The sequence below is a fragment of the Stegastes partitus genome, unplaced genomic scaffold (genome assembly GCF_000690725.1).
Source record: "Stegastes partitus isolate 25-593 unplaced genomic scaffold, Stegastes_partitus-1.0.2 Scaffold125, whole genome shotgun sequence".
Lineage (NCBI taxonomy): Eukaryota > Metazoa > Chordata > Actinopteri > Pomacentridae > Stegastes > Stegastes partitus.
Genome location: NW_007577856.1, coordinates 3,030 through 17,941, shown reverse-complemented (window position 1 = coordinate 17,941; position 14,912 = coordinate 3,030). Strand labels below are relative to the sequence as shown.

General features: G+C 41.2%; 1 protein-coding gene across 1 annotated transcript in view; it reads left to right on the top strand.

Moving 5' to 3' along the window:
* The window catches only part of sema5a (sema domain, seven thrombospondin repeats (type 1 and type 1-like), transmembrane domain (TM) and short cytoplasmic domain, (semaphorin) 5A), a 131,660-nt gene extending 118,946 nt beyond the window's left edge, over window positions 1-12,714 (top strand). The window contains exons 18-22 of the mRNA XM_008278500.1: window positions 1,729-1,899; window positions 2,123-2,278; window positions 5,627-5,671; window positions 6,317-6,528; window positions 11,269-12,714. Of these exons, the coding sequence (XP_008276722.1) occupies window positions 1,729-1,899; window positions 2,123-2,278; window positions 5,627-5,671; window positions 6,317-6,528; window positions 11,269-11,388 (704 nt within the window). The 3' untranslated portion in view covers window positions 11,389-12,714. The remainder of the gene's footprint in view (window positions 1-1,728; window positions 1,900-2,122; window positions 2,279-5,626; window positions 5,672-6,316; window positions 6,529-11,268) is intronic.
* Window positions 12,715-14,912: the final 2,198 nt, after the last annotated feature.

The window sequence follows — 14,912 nt, the reverse complement described above, 5'->3', positions numbered from 1 at the left end:
AAATAGACACGAGAGTGAGCGAGCATCTATGCTATTTTTACAGCCTGTTAATTCATTCAGCCAAAGTGTGCACCATTCAACTCCCCAGCAGCTCGAGCGTTGTCGCTAATAGGGTAAGCTGTTATCAGCCGCAAGCTCAGATGAAGACTTTGGTTGGATCTAAGAGCATCAGATTTGCTTTATCCCGGAGGATGGTTGCCAGAAGTGCTCCCCTTGAGTAAAATGTCGGGTGAATGTGCTTTGATTTTCCTGTGCCGCATCACTATGCTAATACATGTAGTACACCTATTCTGGGATGTTGACTGTAATAATACCAAAGCTACAGTATGTTGATGAACAACTCGGCACTCCTGTCCCCCCGAGGAACCGACTTAACCCAGCCTGAGTGGCAATGAATACTAATGCATACTCAATTAGCACCCCTCTGAAAGTGAGATATTATTTTGAGACCGACGGACCAATTGTAATCCTCCTATGGCTAATCCAGTGCTCTTTTTTAAAATGCGTTAGTTCACTGTGAAGGAGAAGGAGAGAAAAGGTGTTATGCCGACCATCCATCTGGTTTGGAAACAAATGAATCCGTGTTTTTCTTGCGTCTGCGCCTGAGATGAGACGATCCGTCATCGAGGGCCAGGAATCGACTTATGTGTCACTTTGTGATAGAGAAATTACACTGAGATGACAAAAAGCATTGGCAACTTCAATTACCTGCACAGCGCTGCCAGCCATCTTCAGGTCTTTAAAAGCAGTTGAAAAGGGAATTTCTTTATGCCACAATGAAGTGAGGTTTTATCCAGATGACTGGTGAAGGATATTTACTTCTGTTGTGATTCATGTGCAAAGACATTTTAATGCTCTTTTTATTTACTCCTCTACTCTTTTTCAGTCCATTCATCTTTTTATACAGTACGTCCTCCTCATGCGCCTGAATGAATATTCACGTCTTTTAAATGTCTGTTGTTTGGCGCATGACCCCGCATGAAAGGAAGGAGCGACGACGTGGATTGAGATGCCTCATTTATCTTAATGAATCACAGCAGAGACAGGAAGATGCTGGGGTCAGAAATTTACTGTAACAGCTGGATGAAGCAGAATCTCTCTCAGTTCAAAACACACATTCACACCTATTTCTGCAGTTTGGAATAACTTCTAATCACTTGGTGTTCAGAGGAAATTGTCTTTTGAAATGCGGTGGAACCCAAAAACTACACAATGTAAAAGCACAGATTTTAGGAGCAACAATCTGAAATTTAGTGGCTGCTTATACAAATATAACCTGGCTTTTTTTTTTTTTTTAAGTGATGCACGATATTAAAGTTTCTGGCTAACAACGATATTAAGATTTCTGATATCACCGATGTCGATATTCAATTTTTTGTTCGTACTGTGAGAAACTATTCAAAAGAAGCCCGTACCACATTAGACCACATAGTCTTCTTTATTATGTCACAAAAGTAAAACATATTTTATCATATTTAATATTGAAATCCAGGACTATTTCAGTAAAAACATCTGTGAAATAGCAGCAATATCAAATGTAGAGACAACGGCGCTAATGCTAGACAATCATTGGTTTTTCACATCAGCTAAATTTGTTCATTGGACCGAAACCGATATATCAGAAAAAACACTCGGCCAACACCAATATGGTCCATATATCGTGCATCCCTACTTTTTTTCTTTCTTTTTTTTTTAACTGACAATTTGACACTGGTTTCCCCGGTTTAGTGGATGGCAGCTGGTCATGCTGGTCTTCATGGTCCAAGTGTTCGGTGACGTGCGGAGGGGGACACTACATGAGGACGCGAACCTGCAGCAACCCCCCGCCGGCTTACGGAGGGGACATCTGCCTGGGTCTGCACACGGAGGAGGCGCTCTGCAACACACAGCCCTGTCCAGGTACACACACATAGCTACACACACACCTCAGTGATAAGCAGCTTAGTGCCTCGACTGGGCCACCAATCCATCATGGGTTCATTGCTTATTTTCTTCCGTTCCTCTCGGCCCCTCAGCGGCCACTCATGCATCACTAATGTACACAAACAGTACAGTGCACACACACATATATAGACACACACTTGACAGGCTATAAAATATGCTGTCACCCCCCCGTTTCCAGAGAGCTGGTCCAGCTGGTCCGAGTGGTCCCACTGTGACTCCAGCGGCGCCCAGCTGCGAGTGCGTCACTGCGATGTGCTTTTCCCGACTGGAAACCAGTGCTCAGGAAACAGCAGCGAGACCAGGCCGTGCTCTCCTGACTCCAATTTTATACCAGGTGATCACGCACACACTCTGCACAGCATGCCAGCACACACCAGCTTCCTCTTCAGCGATGTCTCGGGCACTCATGCATGACTTAACACACGAGTTTCGAGCGCACGCACACATCCTGCACCACCCACCACCATATGCCCACAGCGGCAATTCAGTTCATTTCCAAGAATCCTGTGATAATGAAATGCGTTATTGATCCCTCTAAGGGACCCGTCTCATGTCAGAGGTCAGGTTCAGCGACAGGGCAGCACTTTTGGAGATGGTCGGGATTAGTAGCGTCTTGCTCAAGGACTCCTGAGTGCGGCAGGTGATTACATGGGGGCGTGAACTCGGGTGCCACACTTAAGGGCAGTCTCCCTACTCATTTCGACAATCCCAGCGCTGCATTAGCTTCATTATGAGCCTGGGTGTCTTGTCAGGCCATACAAAAAGCACTTACACCAGCAGTTTTACTTTTCTCAAATGGAAGAAATGGCTCCTGTACGCTGTTTGCTGCGAGGCATTTTTGCTTTTCCTTCACTCTTCTCTGGCATCTGTGTTTTCTTAATCATCTTACTGTACCTTAAGTGTTGAAATCTTTTTTTATAACAGGATTAATTGCACTGTTAAGGACACAGTGTGTGGGAGTGTTTCTGTTATTTATTAAAGATGCAAATGCAACAACTTCTGAAATGTCAATTCAAAATAATTAACCACATTTAAGGTACTAAAAGTGGTATAATAAGATAAGATAAGCATTATTGATTTCACACAGAGAATTAGCTGCTTACCGGTATCTGCCAGTTCGCAGAGACACCCGCTCTAAGGTTTTTTTGTCTCACAATCTCAAGCTGCCTGAACAAATCTCACCCAAAACAAGGGGAAGGATCACAAACCACTGCGTGAAAAACATATCAGTAGTGACTGTAGATAAGGTAAAGAGGCTTTTTCTGCACACAAGACAGACACTATTTCCACTGTGGAGCCACAAACTAAACACTTTTCACATATGTTGAGTTTTGCTTTAGTAAGTTTCCTCTCATTTGACATTTACTAGAAAGTGAAATATCCATGAAAACTTTTAACGCAGACAGAGTGTGTACAACGTCGAAATACTGAGTCTCACCAGTATTTTCCTCCTGCCTCCGAATGTAATATGGATTTTGACATAACATAAATAGGAGCTGAAGTTTTCTGTGTTGCTTGCAGCTGTTTGTAGGAGTATTTCCCCTGGGTTTGTGAAATATTTGCAGCATCATGCAGCAACAGAATCAATATGTGCATGAGAGCGAGAGTTGCTGTGCACATGACGCACGTGGCACGACAGCCAAAATTCCATCAATTATTAAGTTTTCCCTAAATACAAGATAGTCACGCAAACATCAGTCAAACAGTTTGTCTCATAGCAACCATTCGCAGGTTCAACCCTCAAGTCAGCAATACTCATTCAAGTTAAATATAATCAGTATTTCAGTCTCACAGTGTTTATTTTGTTCCTGAATGCATAAAGGATAAAACTTCTCTTATATATACGGGAAATAACAATTTATGTCAGGCTGTACCGGTAAGGTTTAACAGCAAAGACACTTTTATTGTGACATAAGTTACTGAAGTTCGTCTTTTTCTTTGTTTACAAAATCATGACTTCAGTTTTGAAAACTTCTGTCAGCAACACAGACATCATATTCAGGCGGTTGTATTTTTAAGTGTTTTGGGTGTTATTGTGCTGCAAAGCATGTTTCAAGGATATGCTCCTTTTTTGAACTCGAACACATCACGCCTTTCTCCTCTCAGGCAACTTCAAAGATCTGTTCACCCAAATTACAACAAAAATTACTAACTTCTCAGTAACCTAGTGGTCTGTCTCTATTCATAGAGTGAGTTATTATTTTTATGTCCATGTTTTGTAAGTTTGCTGATGAATTTAATTTGTGATGTTCGCCGCATTTCACTTAAAATTCAAGCTTTCTTTTTAGAATCACTGCTTAATACAACAGAGCTGAATACATAATCACCAGAAATAACTGTCTACTGTTTTAATGGGACTTTTTTTTTTTTTACTTCAGACACACTTTGAATTAAGGTGTCCACAGTGAGGTCTGTTGAAATTTGCATCTTCATTGTATTAGGAGAAATCAGCGAAAGCCCCCCCACTGCCACCAAAAAAAACAACAAAAAAAAGGATGAAAAAACCCGACAAAACCTGACTCCAGCTGGTATCCGAAAGTAGCCCTGCTGTTCCCTAACCCGTGCCCCCCTTAGTTTTCATACACCTGTCAAGCTTTCGGTTTTCTCTCTGCACATAAGCACCTTTAAGTGACATTAGCTGCAGATTTACCACAGCTTTTGATGGCCACATACATGATGACATTGTCTATAAAGACAACGCTATGAAAGCCGTATGCACAGCATCTTTACAAGCTGATTATACATGCTGGAGGCACTAAATGAACAAAACAAGATTGTTCCTGTATTGCACTGTGGAGCTACTTAGTCCTAAAGAGAAATGTAAGATTAGACTGTTCAGTGTTTGTAGCCTGAATTCTAATCAAGCTCCAAAACAAGGAAAGTTGCAAAATTTAATCTAAGCTGACAAACCAATATCAAGTGACCGGTCAGTTGGACGATTACTCCACCTTTCATTTTAAAATCTACCAACTGCACACTCACACACATATATATTTCACACACCATTAGTATTGACCTCTGCTTAGACAGGCATCTCCCTATTGACAGTCCGTAATGCGAGACACAGAAAAGCATTGATCTCTGCTTCACAGACATCCTTTAAACTCTTCCTTCTAGCAAAGGATGCTCATAATATTCGCTCTGTGTATCGCTGGGAACACTTCTAGGACTATTAAAGCACTGTATATATTTGCAAAAGTCAGATATTCATGAGTAAAGTCTTGGAGTCTTTAAATATCAGGGGTCATTAATTATTAGACAGAATAAACATTTGATTGAATCATACATTTGTAACCTTTTCTATATTAATTAGCGGGCACATAATACTCATGAAAGCCTTCACAGGTCTTTACAGAATTACCCATTTGCCTTTATACCTTATCATCCATCCCTTTTTATGGGAAAGGTAGTCCATTAAGGTTCATTAGCAACGTCTTGTACTTCATTTCCTTTAATGGAAGCTGATACTTTTCATAAACCACTCCAGGTGCCACAGTCGTGATTAGCTCGCGGAGTTTTTACGATAATCTGTTCCGTATTGAGTACAGCTTTCATCTCCACACTCACCTTCAAGGGTACAATTTGTCATGCTAACAGGGGGAGTGTATGCGTATGGTTTTTCTTGGCCCTAATACGTCTGCCTGTTTGTTTTTTTTTCTCCATGTTTCTTCTCCCTTGTCAGAAGTCTCGATCGCACGCTCCAGTCAGGAGGAGAGGCGCTGTGGAGGTAATTTGTATGTGCGTGTTTGTGTGCGAAAGCAATAGAGAGGAAGTGAGGAGAGTATAGCACCTGGCATGACACATGTCGAGGATCACAGACATCAAGATAGCTCTCCAGTCCTGCCTGGCGGCATGTAAATAGAGAAGGAAGGAAACAGTGAGGAGAAATCATGTTCTGATCACACAACTGCAGTTTTCTTTTTTCTCTCTCTCTCTCTCTCTCCCCCAAGCCATAAATACAGCATTCATTTCAAACTATGATCAGACTGTAATTAATATGTCAGATTACTGTTATTATGAAGGAATTATTAGAGGACGTTTATTGAGTAATTAAATCTTGACACAATAGCTATTATTACTTGCTTGATATTGCAGCGTATAAAAAACAGCATCAAGTAATTTACCTCGTCTTCCTTTGCCATTTCTTTTTCTTGTTGTTGCATAAAGAGATCCTCTCGCACAACAGAAAAAGACAGAAAGAAGCAACAAAAAACCTTTATTTTTCAGCTCAGAAGGATCTTTTTTTTTTATTGCAGAACATGCCACCGTTACCATGTGAATTGCAGCTTCAATAACCGCTTTCAATGTGAGAACTGACTGAGAATCACCCGCAGGTCTCATTCTCGCTCTTTCCCGCTCTTTCTTCTCCCAGACTTCAACCTCTTCCACATGATCGCCGTGGGGCTCAGCAGCTCCATCCTGGGCTGCCTGGTCACCCTGCTGGTCTACTCGTACTGCCAGCGCTACCAGCAGCAGTCGCACGACGCCACCGTCATCCACCCCATCTCGGCCGCGCCGCTCAACACCAGCATCACCAACCACATCAACAAACTGGACAAATACGACTCGGTGGAAGCCATCAAGGTCTGTAGACAGATTTGCTCCGGGTTCACTGCGGGTCACACTTGACAGATGTTGGGATATGTCGAGGCAAAACAGCAGTTTGCAACATTTCCTCACTGTTCCGCTTAATCAATTGATGTCACACTCGCAGTCCGAGTCAGTGAGCAACGGTTTGCCTCTTCCCCCAGTGTCAGCTGTGATTAAATACACTTCTTGCTGCATGACTCTCAGTGTCACACCACCTCCCTGTCGTGCGCCGACACACTCCAGTCGTGTAACGGATAGGCAGTTGTGCGTTCATCCTCTCTCCGTTTCTGCTGTGTGTCTCAGTGTGCGACTTGTTCTGTGTCAGTGGTCATACACTGCTTTCTCATAACATACTAATGCAATTAGCGATCGGTGCGTGGGTAGGTAATCAGCGGAGTAGCTTGACACATTTTTCTGCTCAGACTAGTTCTCAGTGTCATTATTGCTTCCTAAAGCGCAGACAGTTGGACTTATTAGAGCCAGTGAAGGAGATCCAGCCGCTCTCATGGTACAAACAGCCTCTTATCCACTGATACATTGGGGCCTTTAGCGCCAGCCCAGGCTGGTGATTAGTGCTTGTCCACAGATACTCCATGCTCCTGCTGGTCTTTTTTTTTTTTTTTTCAAGGATTCCCTGAGTTCTGTGTGAAAGAGAACTGGACCACTTTAACAGCCTGTGCATTTTGTACTCAGAAATCAGATTTCAGAACCAATTAATCTGGCACTGTGATTTCACAGCAAACAATTTCATCAGTGTTAATTGAAAAAAAATGTAATTTGTAAGATAGTCGTGTACCTATAGATCTCAGTATTGATAAGCAGCTATTGAATAAGTCTGGACAGTAGCATAAATCAACATCTCAGAGGAGCTAAGCTGATATTTACTGAACCCTGCCTTAATTGCGGTTCTAGTTTTCACTGCTGTGTCTCTAATTACATGTTGGGTAAGACTGATCCTTCACCTGAGCTGTCGCCTTAGTTTCAGCAGTATATCATGTTTGAAGCAATCATGTGCATGTAAGTTTCCTGTTCAAAAAAAAAAAAGAATTAAAAGTAATCTTGCAAGAAGTTGTGCTGTTTTAGCTCCAGCATCACACTGTAAAATTTTATTTCTCATGCTGCTGAAATCCATCAAACAGTGGCAGAATTTTTATTTGGTTTTGAAACAATGGGTCCTTGATTGCCGCCTCAAGTGTAATCAATTATTTCATTACCTTGTTTTGCTGCTATTATTAGAGTCTTTGCAAACAGTGGCATTCAGTTTTTACTTTACAAGAGAGAAGCCATATAAAACAAGGACAAACCATTGTGTTTTAGTCATGTACCATGTCTCCATTAATCTTAACTGAGGTTAAGTGTGTACAAACTTGATCAAATCCAATAAAGAGCAGACAATAGTTACTATAGCTACCTGAAAATCCTATGGCATACGGGGCCTTCTTTCATACCGAAGAGAAACACATTACTGTGATGAATGGGGCTTTATAGATATATATAAAAACCTCTTACCCATACCTCTTCCTATACAACTAAGCTGTATTCTAATTTATATTTAAATGAAATGGAAGATAAGAAAAATTAAAACTATGACGTCGCAGGAAGCGCTTGTAGTTGGAGAAAAGCCATAAAGTCAATGTTATAAGTTGACAACAGGTCTCTCATCCAGGAGACTGGGGTTTGCTTCTCTGTGAGGGATTATTATTCTTTAGTTTCTCTCACTGTTTAGTTTGATTTAGGCACCAAAACTACTTTGTTAGTTTTTCCAAAATGCTTTGGATTAACAGGTTTTTCCTGGGTCACAATGGGCCTCTGGGGGTGACGACGGCAAACACGATCAATCCGCATACAGTAAAAGCAAAGAGTCTATGTTGGTTTATTTCCCTGTTATTTCTTACCATTTGATAAACAAAGCTACATATTATGCTTGACTAAATAAAACCCCAATTAACAAAAACAGTTTTTAAAAGACTGTTGTCATTTTGGCACTGGTGAGCCCTCAAAGAAAATCCCTGTTTTAGCAACACGTTCGATCCTTCCTCTTCGTTGTCTTGGTTACCAGAGTCACATCCCGTCTAATATATGATGAATATATGGAAATATACTTCCCACATTTAGTTGTATAGAAATGCAACCTTTGGGAGAGAGGGTGGAACTTTTAACCCTATAAACTGGTGTAGAGTGTTAATGATGTGCTTTGTTTTGAAAATTGCACATAGTTCCTAATGCAGATATCGAGCTAATAGGCAAGTATGCTAAAAATTGCAGCTTGAGTTACTCTATTCAAACCTTCAGTGAACTTCTCACCCTCCAGACTTTAAAAATGTATGTTTATATCCAGCATCATGTACTCACAATGTTGACCACAGACCCGCTGTGAGTAGGTAACTATCTATTACTGGACAGTTGGTACTTTGGAGGATCAGATTAGTAAACAGTCATTTGGAAATCTTCAGCTTGGTAAGTTTTACATTGAAATGCATTCTCAGCTCGGTTCATCATAATTCCACTGTAATTCTGATTTATCAGGCGTTTTTAGGCAGCTTTTCTTCTCCCTGAAATGTGTTTGATGCCGCATACTACCAGAGGACATCTTCACCAGCAGAGACTGTCTATATTATAAACCAAGTGAATACCTGGGTCTCTGTTTGCAAAACTACTTCTCAGATATGAAAATGTTTTGTAAAACTGTCACAGAGTGTGAACAGATCCTTTGGCTCGGGGGCAAACTTCTCTAAATGTAATTTCATTGCGGAATGAAGGTGTGAGAAGCGTTCATCTGTCATGCAATTAGAGTCAGGAGCGTCGAGCATAATTCAGTTAGTGCGGTTGCAGATAGTGGCGGATATGAGTATAGACAGGCCACGTGAAAACACAAAAGAAGCCGCATGACACATGAACAATGTCTAATTTTCCAAAAGCGCATTCTGCTTCCAACCCTCGCCGACTGAGCCTAAACAGTGAAATGAAATCAGATGTTGCAGTAAATTTTCCACCGTTACGTGTGCAAATCCATAATATGCCTCTTTTAAGTGTTTAAGGAAGGAATGATGGAACACCTGGCTCTATTCCTGATGTTGTTGACACGTTAGTCAGTGTTATTGTGCACAATGCATGATAGACACCCTTCACAGTGGTTTCTTGGCCAGCTGGAGTATTTCCAGCAGACTAGTTTATGATCACAAACCTAAGCCACCGTGTATCTGTGGTTTTATGTCGAGATAATCATACTTCCAGGCTTCCTGTAAGACAGAATATGGCCTTAGGGTTTCTTTGAGGATGACTCTTGCCCATTCCTCTCCTCCTTGCAGCCAGATGTGTCGGTACTCTTGCCCTTGGACGACCCCGCCATGCACCAGCCTCTCTCTGCTAACATGGGGGTGTCTATGCGTGGACTGGAGATTTTCTACTAACCTCTGACCTCTACAACATCCCGCCTCTTGATCTCCCCCAACAACTCTTTGACCCCAACCACTACTACTTCCTCTTCCCCAACGTGCCCCGCCCTTCCACTTCGTGTGGAACTTCCTGTGTGTGGCAGGTTGGAGTACAGTACTCTAGTTTCTCTTTCTCTGCTCAGACCCCCTTCATCCCTCCATCACGACTCCCTCCCTTCTCCCTCCCGGCTTGTGAGAAGGCAGTGTATCCCTTCCTTTATTTTTTTCTCTTCCAACAAGTGCCTTCATTTGCATGTTTTTTTTCTCCATGTTTGTCTCTCTTGTTTTGTTGTGTTTTTAACTTGATGGTTTGATTTTGATGGGTTGAGGCAGATAATTCATTGTGGTGTTGTTTTATTAAACTCCTCTGTTACCTCTCTATCACTAATGCCACTTTAGAGTTAAAGCAAATTGTGTTTACTGCACTGAAAAAAAAAACCCCTCAAATATAATCATTCTTGAGCCAATTAAATCTGTTTAAGAAGACAAAGTAGATAATGCTAACAAGCATCGTAGCACAGCTGTTTAAAAGCAGCCATGGGGCCACCTGCAGAGATACATAACCGTCTCCGGGGCTGCAGGAGTGTTGATTACATTCCCTTTGTGTGCAAATCACATAATGGGAATGAAGCAAAATATATGAGTTTTTCGTCCAGCACGCTTGTTCCCTATCAGTGTCAGTCGGAAACATCCATCAGCTGCAAATGCAGCATCATCAAGTGTTCAATTACACTGCCCCAAGGGACTCCCAGCACACACTCTACTACAACAGACTGGATATGAACGCATCTATTTGCCAAATTGCTGATGCTGTATTGAGCAGCACATCAGAAGCTCATTCCATGTTTACCATGTCATGCAGGGCCAGAGAAGATGCCCCCATGGCTCTTTCTTATTGTTTAACAGAAAAGTGACTCTCTTTTGATCGATTTTTATGGTTTAGATTGTCCTGGAGGACCAACAATCCAAGGGCCATAAAAACTGCTGATGCTGGGTATTAGAGATGACAGAGGTGGACATACGGGTGCACATCAAAATAATTTAGCCCTGTGGTGGCTTATCATTTTTTCAGCCTGTTTGCAAATGCTTTGACCTTGCTCTGTGAAATGTATGTTTCATTCACTGAGCGGCCTCCCATTGATTTGTGTTGCTCTTTTTTTTTGCTTTGGGGGGGGGGGCGCTAGATGGATTTGCTTTTACCTTTCCATCTGGGCTGAATAATCACTTGATCCATGTGTTGCAAATATGTCCATTCTGACTCCTCTCCCTTCTCCTCTCCGTTTATTTTTCTTATTCGCAGGCCTTCAACAAAAACAATCTCATTCTGGAAGAAAGAAATAAGTACTTCAACCCACAGCTTGCCGGGAAGACCTATACCAATGCATACTTCACCGACCTCAACACCTATGATGACTATTAACTCTCGATTCCATGCCACAGAGGAGGACACCCACCTTACCATCCACTGACTTAATTCTTTTCTTTGTGCTTTGTATTGAGATTCGTGACACCATGAGTGGGACGGTCCCACTCTGAGACTCTATGGCAGCTTGTATATGGTGAAAACACAGACACACGACGTTGCCAACAGAGGGAAATGCCCACTTTCTCTCAGGTGCCTTGGGGTACACTTGGAAAGCTCAAAATTTGGGGCATAACTTGCCTTGACTCTCACCGAGAAACGGACAACTGGATTTCCCAATGTGGACACAAAAAAAAAGGGAAAAAGAAGAACTCAATTCAAAGAGACTGTGGGAAATGTGATCCCTTTTAACTTTCCTGTGACGCCTCTAAAACAGACCTGTATTTGTAATGATGGGAAATAACCACAAATTGCTTTGCATGACTTCATCTGACGTGTTTTCTCTGCCATTCAGTTTCGTTTTGCATGTTTGATCGCATTCCAGGGTTTGGGGACTTGCAAGCAGTGTTGTTTTTTGTTTTTTGCTGGTCTTAGGTTCAGGACTGGTTTGGGAAGTCATAAAAACACATACTGCAGTGATGCCTGGTTGCTTTTACCACTTACTGCTGCAGCAATCTCCAGATGGATCAATATCCACCCCCAGTCCTAGAATCAGGATGTAGATATTTGAAGCCTGTGGTCAAGTTTGTCCATGCTTTTGTTTTGTTTTCCTTTTTATTTTTTCTCTCTAGCAGCTAGAAGTGATTGAAATATCAATGTAAAATTGTTTTCTCATTTTGTTTTTGCTTTCAAAAGATGCATTTGTTTTGTACAGGAGGTTAAGTTTGACGCCTATGTCTGTAGATTTTCTAAATACATTTATTCAGTGTCTCCAGTGTTTAAAGAACTTTTTTTTTTTGGAGGAAAAAAAAAGGTTTATGTGCATTCTGGCAAGTAATCGGGAGTATTCATATCAGCCTGCATCAAATTTAGTCTTTGTCATTGTACTTTTTATATATTTTTTGTAAAAAAAAAAAAATAATGTTTTTGAATTTTGATAGTGTTCACTATTCCTTTGGCTTCTGAGTTCAGTATGTATTTGTGAGATCAGGATGTTAATGGCATTTACTGTACAGATGGAGCGTAGCAAATACTGCTCTCCTGATACCCCAACTCGAGTGCTACCCGTATACTGTAAGATGAAATTCATTCATCAAGTTGAGACTTTTCTGTTCAGAGATTATAACCAAATATTAGGTTATTCAATTGTTCAGTTGCAACTAACTCTTTTTACTTGTTTGCTTGTGTTACTGTGCATAAATTAAAACTGCTTCCTACACAAAAGGCTTGTCAGAGTGTGAGTTATACACATTCGGTTCCCTCCAATCTCATTTGTAAAGCTTCGAAGCCTTTGATCCCATAAGCGTTTATTTTCTCTCTGGCTCTAATAAACGGCTGAAAGATGACTTCAACTTGAGTGAAAACAGACAGTGATATAAAGCACTCGCTTACAAGTGCGAGGCACTTTTGTCCAGTGTGGTTTTGCTTTTGACAACTTTGGAGACTTTGATATTCCTCAAGCAAAACACTGTAAAGCCACAGCACCATAAGCACACACCAGCACTTCATAAATCACCCAAAAACCAGAGTAAAAGACTCCCTCCACCTGTTTTTTAAAGAGAGTCTTCAGCAGGGCCCTGCGGTGACAAATGGCATCGGCTGCAACGGAAGGATACCTGAAGGATACAAATCGTGCAAGGCAGCGGGGTAAAGGTGGTGGGGGCGCTGTCTCAAGTCCAAACTCTAATCTGTATGATGGGGTGTAACACCACACACCGTGCCGCTCTCCATCAACCTTCAACCTGACGTCCCATCTGTGTGCAGAGGGTAATGGAGGGGGTGTTATTAATCACCCCGCTGTTTGGTTGGTTGAGGGTCTGACTTCAGAGAATTAATCTCTCTTTACCTTGACTTCATTCTCACTACCTCAGAAAGAGGCACTGCAGCAACAGACACCGATCATTGTATACAGTAGGGGCTAGAGGACAGTGGATGTAAGCGTAATTGTGTATATACATGTAAGTGTGTGTTAGAGGTTGGAAAAATGATGCGAGCAGCTGCTAATGTGCACATTTCTCTCTCAGTATTGGTTATCCTCAAAAGACATTTTCAAAAATACGTGCATGTTGTATAAAACAGCCATTTGTTCCACACTGACCTCGCCAAACCTTGATGGATGAATCATTACTGGATGCACTCATAATGTACATATATTTCCTGCTCGCGCATACACATCTACAGCCGGCAGACTGAAGTGTTCCTCAGCACTTTCATCATTCCATGAATTTTCCAGTAACATGAGCTATGCAGCCTGTAGTCAGTCAGACACATGTGACATTCCACTTTGACAGCAGGGCCAAGGACGATAAACGACTTTCCCAAAGTGGCATTTGGGGACTGCAAAAGGTCGCAGCTAAAGGTCACAAGAGCAGGGCTTGTGCACGTCAAAGAAACTGACTGTGTGAGTGCTTGGATGTGTATAAAGTAGTCAAAAAGTCATGAGAGGTGACTCGCAGGATGAGATGGATCACAAACTCTGTTTTTTTGTATGAAGAAGGCTTTTTGGCAAAGGGAATATTGGTCTTTGGTCCTGACGAAAATACCCCAAAAAACTTCATAATGCCTTCATAATGATTCTCTGTTTTCTCATTTACCTCAGTGAGGTTCATTTCTGTTTTGTTTTTTTTGTGCTTAAACATTTGCTACACTAATGTTCCAAACATGATAAACTGGAATAACTTTGGTGAGTGCATTTTTTATCTACAATCACAAACACACAATCTTAATGTGTTCAAAGCTTCTGTTTATGTTCACATACCTGTTTATGACCAGACAGCTGTGCTTTGTTTGGTGCTAATTAGCAATATTATAATGTGCTATGACACTAAACCTAAACTTGAAGTGTGAAACTTTTGTCTGGTATACAAAAAATATTGATGATAAACTATGAATTTCTTTTGTACTTAAAGCATAAGAAACTTTTCTTGGATGCTTCTAAGGTTTTTTCACCATGACCTCCACAATAGAGCCTGACCAATGCTGGATTTTTAGAATACTGATTTTAGAAAGAAATAAATTCAGATATTGATGCAACAGCCAGTATTATTTAAATATATAGACATAGCATGTTAGAGTTATTTAAAGGAAACATGAGTTCATTGCTTAACTTTCTAGCAGTGTATTTTGCCAACTAGTCAGTGACTTGCAGTGAAGACAAAACTTGACTCCGCACCGCTGTCTCTTCAGCTGTGATAGGTGCTCTGCTACATGTGCCGCAGACAGTTCTGAGAGCACTGGAAACAATGAACATTTTAAGACAATAGTGCTCTACTCTACAAACTATGTGATGATTTATGAATTCCCTAAACATCTTTATATGTATTTTTGTTCTTCAAAATAAAGTTTTCATATAAGACAACCAATGAACCAATGCATTTTTAAAAAGTAAATATTGGTCAGTAATATCGGCCAAGTAATAATAA